The sequence below is a fragment of the Palaemon carinicauda genome, chromosome 38 (genome assembly GCF_036898095.1).
Source record: "Palaemon carinicauda isolate YSFRI2023 chromosome 38, ASM3689809v2, whole genome shotgun sequence".
Taxonomy (NCBI): Eukaryota; Metazoa; Arthropoda; class Malacostraca; order Decapoda; family Palaemonidae; genus Palaemon; species Palaemon carinicauda.
This window is the reverse complement of record NC_090762.1, coordinates 36,859,420-36,874,246: the sequence shown is the minus strand read 5'-3', so window position 1 is coordinate 36,874,246 and position 14,827 is coordinate 36,859,420. Positions and strand designations below refer to the sequence as shown.

General features: G+C 35.3%; 1 protein-coding gene across 4 annotated transcripts in view; it reads left to right on the top strand.

Annotated features, from left to right (window-relative positions):
- LOC137630549 (tyrosine-protein kinase ABL1-like) overlaps positions 1–8,025 on the top strand; it is a 332,860-nt gene extending 324,835 nt beyond the window's left edge. For all 4 annotated transcript variants that reach the window (XM_068362069.1, XM_068362068.1, XM_068362067.1 and 1 more), the window contains exon 13: positions 83–8,025. In XM_068362069.1, the coding sequence (XP_068218170.1) occupies positions 83–2,954 (2,872 nt within the window). In that variant the 3' untranslated portion in view covers positions 2,955–8,025. The remainder of the gene's footprint in view (positions 1–82) is intronic.
- The last annotated feature ends 6,802 nt before the right edge of the window (positions 8,026–14,827 follow it).

Sequence of the window (14,827 nt, the reverse complement as noted above, 5' to 3'; positions counted from 1 at the left end):
AAATTGGGGGAAGTGCCTTGGTATATGTATGTATGATGTATTTTGTATTGTAATAAATTCACCTATTGCTTTCTTTTTACAGCCAAAAACCTTCAATTGGTCTACGTGATCCCAAGACATCGGGTGACAGAATACGACGTGGAAGAATGGAGAAATCTGAAAGCCAGAGTGGTACAATTGGAAGTAGACATATAACTGTTGCTGCCCTTGAAGTCCATAACGTCAAGAGAGCAATTAATCGGTATGGTACTTTACCCAAGGGTGCAAGAATAGGGGCATACTTAGAATCCCTTAGACAAAGTGGGCTTTCACAAGGTGTGCCTCCAACTGATGACCAATCTGCAGATCAAGATGACCTGGAGCGTGGTCAGCCTGAAGGACAGGTGGACCAAGAGGAAAATAAGGAGTTAGATCAGAATGCAGTTTCAATGATCCGTAGTAACTCCACGCAAAGTGGATTCCCTCCACAGTCACCACTCATATCTAGGTTAAGTCCTCGACTTCAATCATTACGAGGTGATAAGCGCAGTAAAGAGCCTTCATTAGCAGATTTAGAGTTTCCACCACCGCCAATGGATTTACCTCCTCCCCCTGATGATTTTATGGAAGAAAATCAGTCCACATCTTTGGAGTTTCCCCCACCCCCTGGGTCTGATCAAGGCATAGGGACATCTTCTCCAGAGTCTCGCAGAAGACTAGCTCAAAAGCCTATACCTTCACCCCGAGGGCGGCGAAAAACTGAGTATTCTACTATTAGTCCGCAAAAGGTACCAACACAACCTTTGCAAGATAGTCAACATGTTGCTGGTGAAGGCTCAGAGTCTCCACAAGCTGAAAGAACTACGCTTAGTATAACACGTCAAAAGTTGCGTGATTCGGAAGCTGAAAAGCCACCAGTCCGAACTAAGCCAAATTTAGATTCTAATCTTGACAGTGATGTAAATGATAGTAGCCCAGGGTCAAGGTTTGGTGTGAGTTTGCGACATCGTGATCAGTCCTCAGATTCCTGTGACAGTTACAAGTCAACTGATAACCTTTCACCAAGGGCACTACTGAACAATTCTAAAGTCAAAGCAAAATCTAGCACTAATCTTGCCAAAAGTCCTGGGTCGTCTTCTGCAGACACTGAAGGTTTGCAGACTCCTTCATCCCCAGCTGGAGATGATGCTCAAACACCATCATCACCTGCTGGGGGAAATGGGAGTCCCCCATCTGTAGATGCTGCCTCTTTAGCCTCACGTGACGGTAGTGTAGAAGAACTTTCTTCTGAAGAGCCAAAAGTAGTTTTGGGCTTGGGTATTAATCATGAGGTCAAAGAAAGTCTTGAGTTGAAGTTAGTATCAGAGTTAAAGGAGGCTGATGATAAGAAGGAACAAAGTTCTGAGTCTGGTGTTGTGGAGGAAGATTCTCCTGATAGTCAGAAGAATCCTGCTGTACAACTGGTATCAGAACTTTTTGAAAGTTTATGCCAAAAAACCAGTAAAACTGGAGATTCTCCACGAATTGATAATGGAAATGTGGTTAATATAGAACAGAATACAAAATGTGAATCAGAAAATACATCCGTAAAAGACAGTAGTAATCAGATAGGTTTTAAAGCTAGTTTAAAGAAAGTTAAAAGTAATTTTGAAAAGAATAATTCTGATAAGGAACAAAGGAAAATTAATTTTAAAGCTCAGCTTCGAAAAACAGACACTAGTAAAAGTGTAGATGATTGTTTGAATGCAGAAAATGATCCCCATAGCACTTTGATGGATTTTCGAGCACAACTTAGAAAAACGAATGTTGTAAAAGACGATGAAAATGAAGCCAAAACTCCTGAGGAAGATGCTTCTGCTGATCAACAGGAAAATAATGAAAGAGTGTCAAGTCTAGTAAATAAGAAGAATGAAAACAATGGAAAGAATGAACAGAGTTGTGACTCGGGAATTAAGAGTGATATTATGAGTGAAAGTGTGACAAGTATCCAGAGTGAAAAACGTGATAGTATACCGGGTGAGAAACGAGATAGTGTACAAAGTGATACTTTAAAAGTGAACGAAGAAGAGGATGCCAAACGTTTTAGCTCAAGTAGCATAAGTAGTTTAAAGAAGTTATGGGAAAAGCAGGATGCTGACAAACTTGCCAAGTCTGATCCTAATCAAACTAGTCCCAAGTATGCTCCTTGCGCATACAAACGGCCTGAATTGCCAAAGTTGATAAAAGGAGAAAAAGACAGTACTCCTGACATTCCTCCTTTGAAAAAGACTCCCGAAGATGAAGGTAAGGTCGGGAAATTAGAAAAGAGGATGTGGCCTCCAACAGGTGGTGAATCAGACCATAAGCCAAGTGATGGGAAACCCTCTGTGCCTGTCAAGCCTGTGGTGAAGAGCTTTAAACTGCCTCCACCTCCTGCTGGTATTAAACCACCCCCACCAAAGCCTGCTGGAATATATGCTACTCCTTCTGTTATTAGGCCACCGTCAGTTCCTGTTATTTCAGTAAAGAAAGAAGGGAAAGATACTGAAAGCAAAGAATCTAAATTGACGAAGGAATCTACCACTCCTGCTATATCAGGAAATCCCCCTCCAGCTACATCATCATCTGGAGGAGCTCCTCCTAGTGACAGTATTGGTAGTTCCTCCAGTAATAGCTCAGAGAAAGCTGGGTTGATAGAGCAAGGAAAGACTCTAGAAAATTCCATTGCTTCCTTGAGATCTGAAGGCTCTACTGCAACAGTTGCTGCTTGTATCCAATCTGCTCAGAAAGTTTCTGGCTTCCACCGTGCATGTGGAGATTACATGGATAACATTCCACCACAGAGTCGGTTTCATATGCGTGAATTACTTACCCGCCTCGAGTTGCAAACGAGACAGCTACGTTCAGCAGGTGGACGCTCAATTGAACATAATGAAAAACTCTTTTTAGAAATAGAAAATACTGTTAAAGACGTAACTAACACAGTGCTGCGTTAGATCATAAAGAACTAATAGAAACAATTTACTGCAGTTCTATATATTATGAATTTTTATAAGAATACTGAAGTGCTGTCTTCTGATGTTTTATAGAAGAGAAGTGGTTCTAGAAAATGGATTTTGTACAGTAGTTTTACAGGAGGTGAATATTGTTCATTGCTCATCAGTCCATAAAATGAAGTCATTACTCAGAATGGTAGTTGTGAGTAGGGGAGAGGATGCTGTGAACTCTGTATAGTTAAGCCTTGATATCACTATATGGTCCAGTGTAGATTCTCATTTTGAATGTGCTAATGACAATACTATTGCATTTAAAAATGTGTGAAACTTTGTATTGTCTAGGGGTAAAGGAGGTTCCCTCTTCTTGCTCTTGTGTTCTACTTCATGAAAGAAATGCCATTCAGATTGAGGAATAGGAATGAAATTTGTACTACAGTGAATTTTTAAAGTACTGTAATTGTAAATTATATAAATTACAAGAATAGTTCACTATCCCATAGAACTGTTCTTTGTTTTGTAATAGTGTACATGAGACTGCTGAATGATGAAAGGATTGCATATGTCTTAAGTGTGATAGTACCAACCTGTTATGTTGTGTTTACATAACTCTGAATTTTATTACCTGTATTACAGTGTGAAATACATAGATACATGAAAGGTCTTATTCAGTTGGGAGAAAAATTTTAGTTTCAGTAGGTAGCTTTTTGGGCATGAAGATTTTTAGTCGGCGGTGACAGCAATGCAATGAGGATATGATAAATTCTGGTTGGTGCTTTTGTAGCCTAGGTTGGTTGCCATTTTAATTGGGATATTACCAATAATTGAATATTTTTGTTTCCTTTTGAAGTCTGTCTTTGATGTATTCTTACTACTGGAGGATTCATTGCTGTTTTATACAAATGCTAGTCTTTTTTATTATGTATTTAGAGATCAGTCAGCAGTGAATGATTGCCTACCCATTTTGGAAAGTGAATTAACACATCTAGTGAGTGTGTTGTGGGTGCTTCTGTGTCCTTGGATCATAATCAGGGGCATCTTCTTTAGGACACAGTGCTGTGTATCTTTAGATAGCAAATCTTACCGGTAATTATATACTTTGTTGTACAGCTAAGTTCATGTATTTTCTGCAATCTGTTGTTTTCTTAGGTGCAGTTCATTGATGTTACACAACCTGATGGCCTTCCTACATTTGTTTAGACTTTCCCAAAATTACAATAAGCCGTCATAAGGTACAGTGCTTTGCCCTATTGAATGCACCCCTAGTGCACTTTTCACTTAATTCTAATATGTACTATTATTGTCATTATCTGTATTACTGATTTATGATAATTTGGAGCCTCATACTTTGCTTTTCTTTTGTAATTCCATCTTGTATTTTATGTTGTTATTGTGTTGTGCTACTCTTGGCTTTCCTGTTCCATTCTCTCAAATGTATAATAACTCATCATCATCATCACATTTCATCCTCACTGACATGGCCACCTTCATCATCATCATTATTGTCGTCATTGTTTCATTGTCCTTGATTCATACATGTAAGCCACATCCCATTCATAAACATTTTGATTAGGCCTCTTCATTTTATTGACCTCATATTGATAGTGTACAGTATTTTTATTTTTCTTTTCTATGACAAATAGAGTTTTCATGCTCTTGGAATCTTGGTTGCTCGATGTTTCGTAAAAGGAAGAATAATCTTGCCAAGAAGCAGTCTATGAATTTAAAGAAGTGTCTATAGCTAATAAAAGTTAATTTAATTTTGTGATATTAGAGTGTCTCACAGGCCCATTCTTTGTGCATATATTGAGAACAGAATTAATAATAAAAACAATGGACAAAAACATAGCTGATCATGAAATAAATGACATAAGTGTTCTTATGTATATGCATCAGTTAATGGATGATACATTATGTATAAAACTTAACTATATATTTAGGTTAGGAGATGGTTTGGAGTGTAATCTCTTGGGTAGAATAGCATCATCAGCTATTTGTGGATTTATTATTGGTTATGTGAATATTTTACTGCCGTGTACATGAAAAAAAATATTTTCTGAAGTAACCCAAGCCTGTTTTTGCGCTTGTTTTCCCCGTCCAACTCCTATGGAGTTGATAATGATGGGAGGGAGCAATCTTTTGGTGTGTTTACATCTCTGCATTAGTGGTTGATGATGCTTGGATAAAAGAAAGGAAATTGAAATGTTAACCATAGAGGTCAAATTGTATTGTTTGTTTCTGTGTGATGTTAAACAACCTTTTACCGTCAAGGTATATTACTAAAGTCTGCAGTGTGTCTACACTTGTGTGTCTTGGTTAGATACAATAGTAAAATAGATTTTTACTTTTGGATGTGTAATATAATGTAAACTACTAAAAGGTCATTGGAATATTTCATATGCTTTCTGAAATTTGCTCTAGGGGCTGGTCACATCATCAACGGACTATTTTTTGTTACGAGGAAATTTTAAGGCAATGTAAGAGTTTGAGTAATTGGTATTAAAAGAAGCACTATTGCAATATGTTATCATTTTTATCATTAGAAATAGTAGTTAGGTTTTGGGATCACCAGTGATTTTGTAATGGCTTTTTAATACACCCCATGTACAGCCGTTATGTCAAAAAGTATTACATATGACCATTCATATAAATAAACTTTACAGTAATTTTTATTTTAAATGAGTAAAAATGTTAATAACATACTGTGATATTGCCTGCATTTCATTGAATCATGTAAGATGAAGAAACTTGACCACAGATTACAGGTTTGTTCCTACAATGACAAACCTTTTCTTCCCTCTCCTTTCTTTCCACATTGGAAAATAAATGAATGTTTTTTCATAGCTCCTCAAGGGTGCCGGTACATCCATTTTTACAGCATTTACAGATATTAGAATGTTTTAAATTTTTTTTCTTATATTAGCAGTGTTCTTTTTACATACAGTATAAAAATAATACAGTAATTTATGATGTGGTGGTTCTGCAATTGCTGGTTGCATTGAGCATGCTACCACATCAGTTCACTTATTACTTTTTTACTTTATGACTTTTTTTTTTTGGCAAATATCAAATGCAATAGGTACACAACAACTGCTGATCATTCAGGAACAGTTTTTACTTTTTTTAAAGCTTACAAAACTTTTGGTCTGCGAACATTGTATTTTTATAAGATTGTGTATACTGTAATTGCATCTGTATTTTGGGGATGAAATTTTATGGTAAAGTTATTTAGAAATCAATATACATTACTGTTTTGTTTTATGGCAATTTTATGTGGTTGCTTGAAAGACCATAATTGTCTTGAGGTTTATTTCGCAGTTTACTTGGAAAATGGTAACTATTAAATTTGGGGTTTGTGTCATTGAATGTCCTTTTCCTAGCTATCCCCAACACTTGCTAAGTCAGTGTATCCTTGCATGGGTTAGCTGCCATATCATGAATGTTCAATGCACACTCACTTAAATAGGAACAGAGTATCATTTTAAACTGAATGCATTAGTATTCGATGTGGTATGCATCAGGTCATTTATCATTCTTACATTGTACAGTATAACAAATTCTCACGTTCATTTGACTGAGTTCTTTGCAGCCTAATTTTTGTCAAGAGACTGACTAAAAGCATATTGTACAAACAGCTTTGGATCTAATGACCTAGAATCCGGAAAGGAAACCAAACAGGAAGTCCTTTTGTAGGTCACTGTTCTAGGTATTGCAGAGGTCATTTCTATGTTGATCACCTTTAGACATTTTTATTACATTTTTGAAAGATCAGAACTTAGTTTACGTTCAGGGGATGCCTATACAGTACCTGCGTAACTAATCCCAGATGTAAACCTTTATGTGCAACAGTATTAGGTTGGCAGTGATGTTGACAGTTCTGAAGTTATCATTATTTGGCCTTGGCTGCTGTAACTATGATGTTATTGGCTAATTTCAGTTTGGATCAGTGCTACAGGTAAATAGCTTGTAAACCGAACAACACGCTGTCATCTGGCATATTGTTTTTTTATATGTATGTTTAATGTCACTTCAGTTAATAAGCTTAATTGTCAGTAAAGCTGATGCCGGTGTATTATGTTATTCTGTTATTTCAAATACAAATGTGATAGGAATTAAAAATAATGGCAGAATTAATCTTGGTCCAATAATGGTAAGTGAACCAGAACTCACTAGCACATCTGTTAGCTTAAGGTGTGTGTTTGCTTCACTTCATTGCGTATGTAGCCATTGAAGGTCTTGAAATTTTTAACCCAAAATTGTATCAGAATGGTTTGTTGTCAGCCTCAGAGTTTTACCAACTACATTTCTGACAGCATCCAGTTGACAGCGGTTGTTGTACTAAAACTTCAAGTGAAATGGCCTTTTATGTATTTCTTTGGTTGCTGTCATTTGTGTGGATGTGTAAAATTCAGCCTTTTTCTGAAATAGTGTTCAGTACAGGTAGACATTCTATGAATTTCCTGTAAGGGCATTCTAAAATTGTCCAGTTGACTTTGAGTCCCACACTGAGGCTAAAGTTGTTACAGCAGTATCCCATTTGTGTCTTTTCATAGTTTTTGGGAACAACTCTGTTAGAGATTGCATTTTTATCAGCTTTAGAGTAATTATATTTTTTACTATATGTGAGAAAAAAATTAATGTTTATTAGGTCTTGGAATTTAAGAAAAGGTAATTCTGATCCACAGCATTGCGTAATCATGCAATTGTGTTTATTCCCTTAGGATGTATTTAAAAGAATCTTATGCTATGTTGGTAAACTGTGGAAAATGTCTTGTGCTATAGGAAATACCGTACATGTGAATAAAAGTTTTCAAGAATTTTTTATGTGTATATATAGAGGCAGAGCATTATATGAGGGAAACCTGTGGAGGGTGAGATCTTTTACATAATGAAAACTTTCTGTATATTGACAGTTCAGGCCAGAGAAGCAGCAACTAGGGTTTTGTTAGTAATTTATTTGCCAACATTCTGTGATTTATTTTCATGCTTTCATGTCTTTGGTACCAACAGTGGTATACTCACATTTTTATGAAACATATTTAAATATAATCAAATAAAAAGAAAAAACTCTGAAGGAGCTGGTTCTTTTATTAATTATTTTTTTAACCTTTATTTTGCAGAAATATCACAAATATGGATCAATATAAGTAGCACAACAGGAAAGATTGTTTTCTTTGAAGATGATATGCATTTGTCAATGAGAAACTGTAATTGCCATTCTTTAGTGAATGTTTTGCTCACTGAAATAAGTTTGGCTCATATATGAATAGGATTCATAAAATAATTATTGATGGAAGCATCTCAGCTTATGAAAATGGATAATATTATAAAGAAGTGCAGTTCCAAGAAATATAAAAGAAGCAAGAAGACAGTACTTTAAGGCACTAAGCATCAATCGGGTACATTCCACAAAAAGATGAAAAGCATTCAAAGGAAGCCGTGAATGTATGTAGACTCTGACTTCAAACCAGTTAGTGAATTGCAGTTGAAGGAAGTCGCGAATGCACGTAGGCTCTCGACTTGAAGCCAGTTGGCGAGTTAAGGCTTTGCTGAGCTCTCTTACTTCTCTGCTGCTACTTTTATCTTGTTTGTTTGCTTTGTACACACATAAAAAAGAGGAGTGATTAAAGTAGAAAATGGTGACTGATGGGCTACTCAACACAAAGAAAAGGGGTGCAATTAAGCATTAAATAATATGGACAAGGAATAATAATGTACTGTGTGGTTTTTTTTTTTTTTTTTGTATGTAAACGGGACACAACTTATCAAAAGGCTTTCAGATACCAAGTTCATTCACCAAACATGAAAGTGGTGTACATTAATCATATTCATGAAATGCTCACTTTTGTATTTGCAACAAATCAACTAGACTTATACATCACTATGAAGGGATGTGTTGAACGATAAAGTGGCCCCCTCTTTTTGATAAACTGTAAAATTCACCCTTCCAAGCCCACTAACTAGTGTTAGTATTATAGTTTGCTATGCACCAACAAATGATTCCCCTGAAGAAAGGAAAGACGAATGCTATGAAGAACTGCAGAGTGTAATAGAAGAGATCCCTGGGAGATATATGAAAATTGTGATTGGCGACTTCAATGCTGAAGTTGGAAGGAATAATCAAGGGATAGAGAATGTGATGGGTGTCGAGGGTCTTGGCGAAGTTGCAAGTGAAAATGGAGCACATTTCATAAGTTTCTGGTCAGCAAACAGTCTTGTCATTGGAGGTACTCTTTTTAAGCACAAGACATCCACAAATATACATAGACCTCACCATGAGGAAATTACAAAAATGAAATAGATCACATTGCCATTAATAAAGAAAGAAAGAGGACTCTGAGAAATGTAAGTAGCTATAGAGGTGCCGATATTGGTAGTGATCAGTTCCTCATTGCCACACTAAAATTAAAACTGAAAGCACCCAACAAAAAGATAGATAGAATACATAGATTTGATACAACTAGGCTTTTAGAAGAAGCACAGAGAAACATTTGTAATTGAATGTAGGAATCGATTTGCAGTCTTAGAAACTTTAAGAGAAAAAAACAGACAATTAATGAAGAATGGTGTGATATTAAAAACATATATCAGTCAGTTGGTAGTGAAGTCTTGGGATATGCAGTTACGAGGAAAAAGCCATGAATAATAAATGATACTTGGGATATAGAAAGGAGATTAAGACAGAAATTGTTGAAAGTTCTTGAGGTAGTGATGAAAATTACAAGGTACAGTAGAGCATGCTGAGTATTCCAGTATTGATAGTGAGGTCAAAAGAAAAGCCATGAATGACGGGTGAATATTTAGACAGCAAAGCAGATGAGGCTGACAAAGCTATGAATTCAGGGAGTGGCTAAGGTGTAAGAATTTCTCATAGAATTATTACTGAAATCTCGACTAGGGCAAAGAAGCATATACCCATCAAAAAGAGAGATGGATCTGTTATAACAACAGAAGATGAAGAAAGACAACGATGGATGGGACATTTTAGTGAGATACGAAGGGAATAAGCTGATGAAGACATTTATATGCCCATGAATGAATTTAGTGGGGTTGAAGTTGAAGCTATTATTAAGAAACTCAAGAGATGGAAAGCTCCTGGATATGATGGAATAACTGCCAAGATGATACTGGCCGAATATTAAGTGACTCTTAGAATATTTACCAGATTATTTTGTAGAATGTGGCATGAAGAGGCAAAACCACTTATGATGGCATTTGTGGACTTAGAAAAAGCCTTTGATTGTGTGCACCGGCCAATTTAGTGGAGAGTCCTGGGTTATTATGGATTTCCTCTTAAATATTTTAATTTGATTAAGTCTGTTCATGACCATAGAAAGTGCAAAATTAATGTTAATGGAGTCATATCAAATGAATTGCCAGTGGACAGTGGAGTACTCCAAGGGAATGTGTTGTCATGTATGTTGTTTATCCTCCTCATGGATTTTATAATACGTAGAACAGTCAGAGATTTTGGAGAAGGATTGGACTGGATTTGTGATAGGAAATTAGCTGACCTAGAGTATGCTGATGATGATGTCCTTGTTAGCGAACACCATAAGAAATGCAATGCTTACTTAGCAGAATGCATGAAATATCACACGAGGTTGGGCTCAAGATAAATAGAAGAAAGACAGATGATAAGAACAGAGTATGCAATGGAAGATGAAATATCAATGGAAGGGGAAAGTGTTAATGAGGTAGAATCATTTAAGTATTTGGGAACTATGATCTCCATACAGGGTCTTTAGAATAAGAGTTTAGTGAAAGATTGAAAAAAACATATCAGACAATGGCTAAGTAAAATGTTGAAATCAAATTGCCTGAAATTACATATAAAACTCAGACTATATATCAGTTTAGTGAGTTCGGTGTTACTATATGAACATGAGTCATGGTATGACGATGAAACAATCTCCAATGGATTAAGTAGATTTGAGAGTAAATCTATCAGAAGGATAATGGGAGTTAAAGGGCAGGACATGATCCGAAATGAAGCTATGAGAGCGATTACTCGAGTGCCATATGTCGATGAGATCATGATGAAGGGTAGATGGAAATGGTTTGGGCCTGCTCTTCGCACTTCCCAAGAGAGATTAGTTCACCAAATATTCAGCTGGGCTCCGCAAGGCACTAGAAGAGTTGGAAGACTCAGACCTACAAAGCTGAGGACTATGAAGCATGAAGTAGGAGATGATGAATGGAGTAGTGTTGATTTAAAAGCTCAAGATAGAGATGACTGGTGAAATCCAACCTAGGCCCTTTGGGTTAATAGGCGTTGGAGAAGATGATGAAGATGAACTGGTGTAGATGAAGAGTTACTGTGATGCCATGTCTTTTGAAGATTGAAATATGACTTCTTTAATTAGTCTCATTTATTACTGTCTTTTTTATGTTGGCTCAGAACTCACTGGAGTGATTGAATTTATAATATATACGTATATATATATACAGAATATATATATATATATATATATATATATATATATATATATATATATATATATATATATATATATATATATATATATATATATATATATATATATATATATATATATATATATATATATATATATATATATATATATATATATATATATATATATATATATATATATATATATATATATGTGTGTGTGTGTGTGTGTGTGTGTGTGTGTGTGTGTGTGTGTGTAATGAGGATAGAATTTCCTGGCCTGCTTCCTTTTATGGCTTTTTAAAATATAGGTACTTTCAAATTGAATATCCCAAATCATTTGCTTATTTTTTTATCTTTTTTTAAAAAACTGATTGCTCACATGCATGAAAGCAGATAATTTCTCATTACTTGATAAAAAAATATTTTCTGAAGCTCATGTGGTGTTGTGTAAATTGATAACAGAATAGATTAAACCATTACATTTTATAATTACTTATAGGCCTACAGGTAACCAATACAATTCCATACATTAATTTGTCATTATAATAAATATTTTCAAGAACTTTGATTATGTATTCTATATTTTCATCATATTAGCCTACCACTTCCTATTACTGGCCAGATTTCGATTTTTGTGATTAAGTTGGAAGTTAATTTTAATTGACGATAACTAATAAACTAATAAACTTAACCTGTAGGCCTCTAACGTTATAAAATAAGAAATATTTCATTTAATCCAAAGTGAAACGAGAAACCAAAGAAAGAGGAATTGAAATATAAGATAAAACCAGGCCATATTTATTTCAATTCATAAATCCAATCCAAATGAAAAAGAAGCGAGTGATTTTGAAATAAATAAATCGCCAGTTTCTTTCATTACCGGCCTATATCCTTCACTAACCGTAGGAGAAGCGTTAGTATCAAAACGAAATAAGTGCAAACTCTAAGAAAGGAAAACTTAATGTGATGATAGGTATACATCAAATAATTCATAAAATGACAATTGTTATCAGTCCCGACTGCAGTATAATTATGCATTAATGAAGAGTCTTTGTAAAGTTTGAAGCGTTCCTTCGTTGCCTAGTAATTGCACTTTGCCTCAAAAGTTTGTTTTTCCACCTTATTCTCCAATTTCTTCTAACTTTTATTTCATAGTATAATTATAGGTGTTTACCTTGAAACAACTATAAATAGCCCAAATCCATATAAGAAATAATACTGTTTACCGTATTATGTTTACGCCCGTCAGGTAACGTTTATTGCCAGAGTTGAAAATATTTATGAATTTATTTCACATTGAATGTAATGATAGGCCTATATCAAACAGTAATGATTATTTTGTACATAAAAAACTTAACATTGCTGGACTAATAGGTCTTGTGTATCAAGAAATGTTACCAAGAGTTTAGTTAATCAACTTTCTTAATTGATATTTAATCACATCGTAAAAATCAGTGATGATAAATTATGGGCCAGAATATAAAAATTTTATGTAAAATTAAATATTTTTATATCAAATTCCGAACAAACCTTTTTTCCAAATGTAAACATTGGTTTTAAGATGAACACTCGTTTGACTTCGTGTGTGAATTTCCTCTTAGTTGGTATCTCGTTGCGTTCTGTTGTGTCGTCTCCTATTTCGTTGTTCCATTTGCTGAATAAGATAGCGTTACGCATAATTTACGTATAATTGGATGCAAATTCGCAATGTTGATCTCTGCAGGATGTTCCGACGAAATTTTGTGACCTTCCAAATTGTCTTTGGTAAGTATCCAGTGCACTCCAAACCTACTGTGCATTTGAATGACGTGCACACTACACGATATCGTTATGTATTTAATTTTGCAAGTTTACCTTTAGAAATCGGGATGCCTTTTAACAACCAGAAGGTAATATGCCACTATTTCGGACTGAGATTTTCATTTGATTATGCCATACTTTGTCCCAATTGACGGAACACTTGGTTTGGTTTAATCTGTCTACTCTGCTTCGGTCCATTGCCAAATGTACCAGTGTGCTTACTCTTGATATATAAAAGACGGTGAAATTTTTGGGACTTGGTAACTCGTTAGAATGGTTCCTTCAATTTGCCAATGATAGATGTGATGGTAACAACTGGGATTAAGACATTATATTATGATAATCGTATTCCACGACCTATATCTTTTATCATAGGCCTAGGCTAATTACGTTTTTTTTTTCATTAAGTAGCTGTGATACTTCATTTAATATCCTTATCAAGGAGTGCTAACGTCTGAGTAATTTAGTTTTTAAATTTATTCAGTGGTGTAATAAAGATTAATGTATCTAAAAAATCATCCATATCCCCTTCCTATGCTATGTGTAGTAGTATTCGTCACTGAAGTTTAGATATGTAAAGCCTACATACACATCACACAGGCATACACACACGTATGTATAGATGTATGTATGGATGAAGTATTTCATCGTACTTTAAAATGTTGCTTAATAAAGTAGGCCTACATTCTTAACGAATAGCTTCTTGGTCGACGGTGCGTGGGAACAAAATACACCAATTCACCTTTCCTCATTGTATTCGAGTCGAAGATGCAAAATTTGATTCCCTCTAATGCGATACGAGCAGCCTAATATAAATTCGGTCAATCACATCAGCTGTGCAGTTTTGCAGCGTTCATTACAGCTGGATTTGTGTTATTTCTTCCACTCTGACCCCTCTTACTTTCTTCCATTTTGCTGAGCAAACACTGCCATCCTTTACTTTGTAGTACAAAATTTGGATAATTTACCAGTTGCACTAGGGCCCTGGATAACCTCACAAACCCCAGCTCTATCCCATATAGCCCAATTTCATAAATATAATCTACATTTAATCCGATTTAGCACATTACTGAGTTTGCCGTTACTCTGTCTGCTGTTGCAGGTCACCAGGCCTAGGTCCGAGGGCATAAGGGCTACATATTTTAATTTATTTAAATCTACCAGAACGATACTCGATAACATGCATAACTGGAGAGGCACTCAGTAGAGTGTAGACCTCCGCCGCGTCAGCTTATTTCTTGACCTTGACATTTACATGTATTAATTGGCGTGGATTTTCATACACTTGAATATGAACCAGGTTTGAAGTTTCTGACAACGATGTTCCACTTATGGCTAGTTACGTTGGATATTTTGCTTGACCGTGATCTTGTCCTTTGATCTTGAGCTTCCAAAATTTAACAATTTCCATGTTTTTACTTAAGAGTTAATCCCTGCAAGTTTGATTACTCAACAATTAAAATTGTGGTCAGGAAGCTATTCACAAACACACACTCACAAACATGGGCGAAAACATAACCTCCTTGCAACTTTGTTGGCCGAGGTAATCATTAAGTTTTAAGAATTGCAATGATATGCATATGGAGATTTATGTGTTGTAATATATGTAACTGTGAACCGTATTTCTCTAGATGGTGAAGGGGTTTAATACATCGTG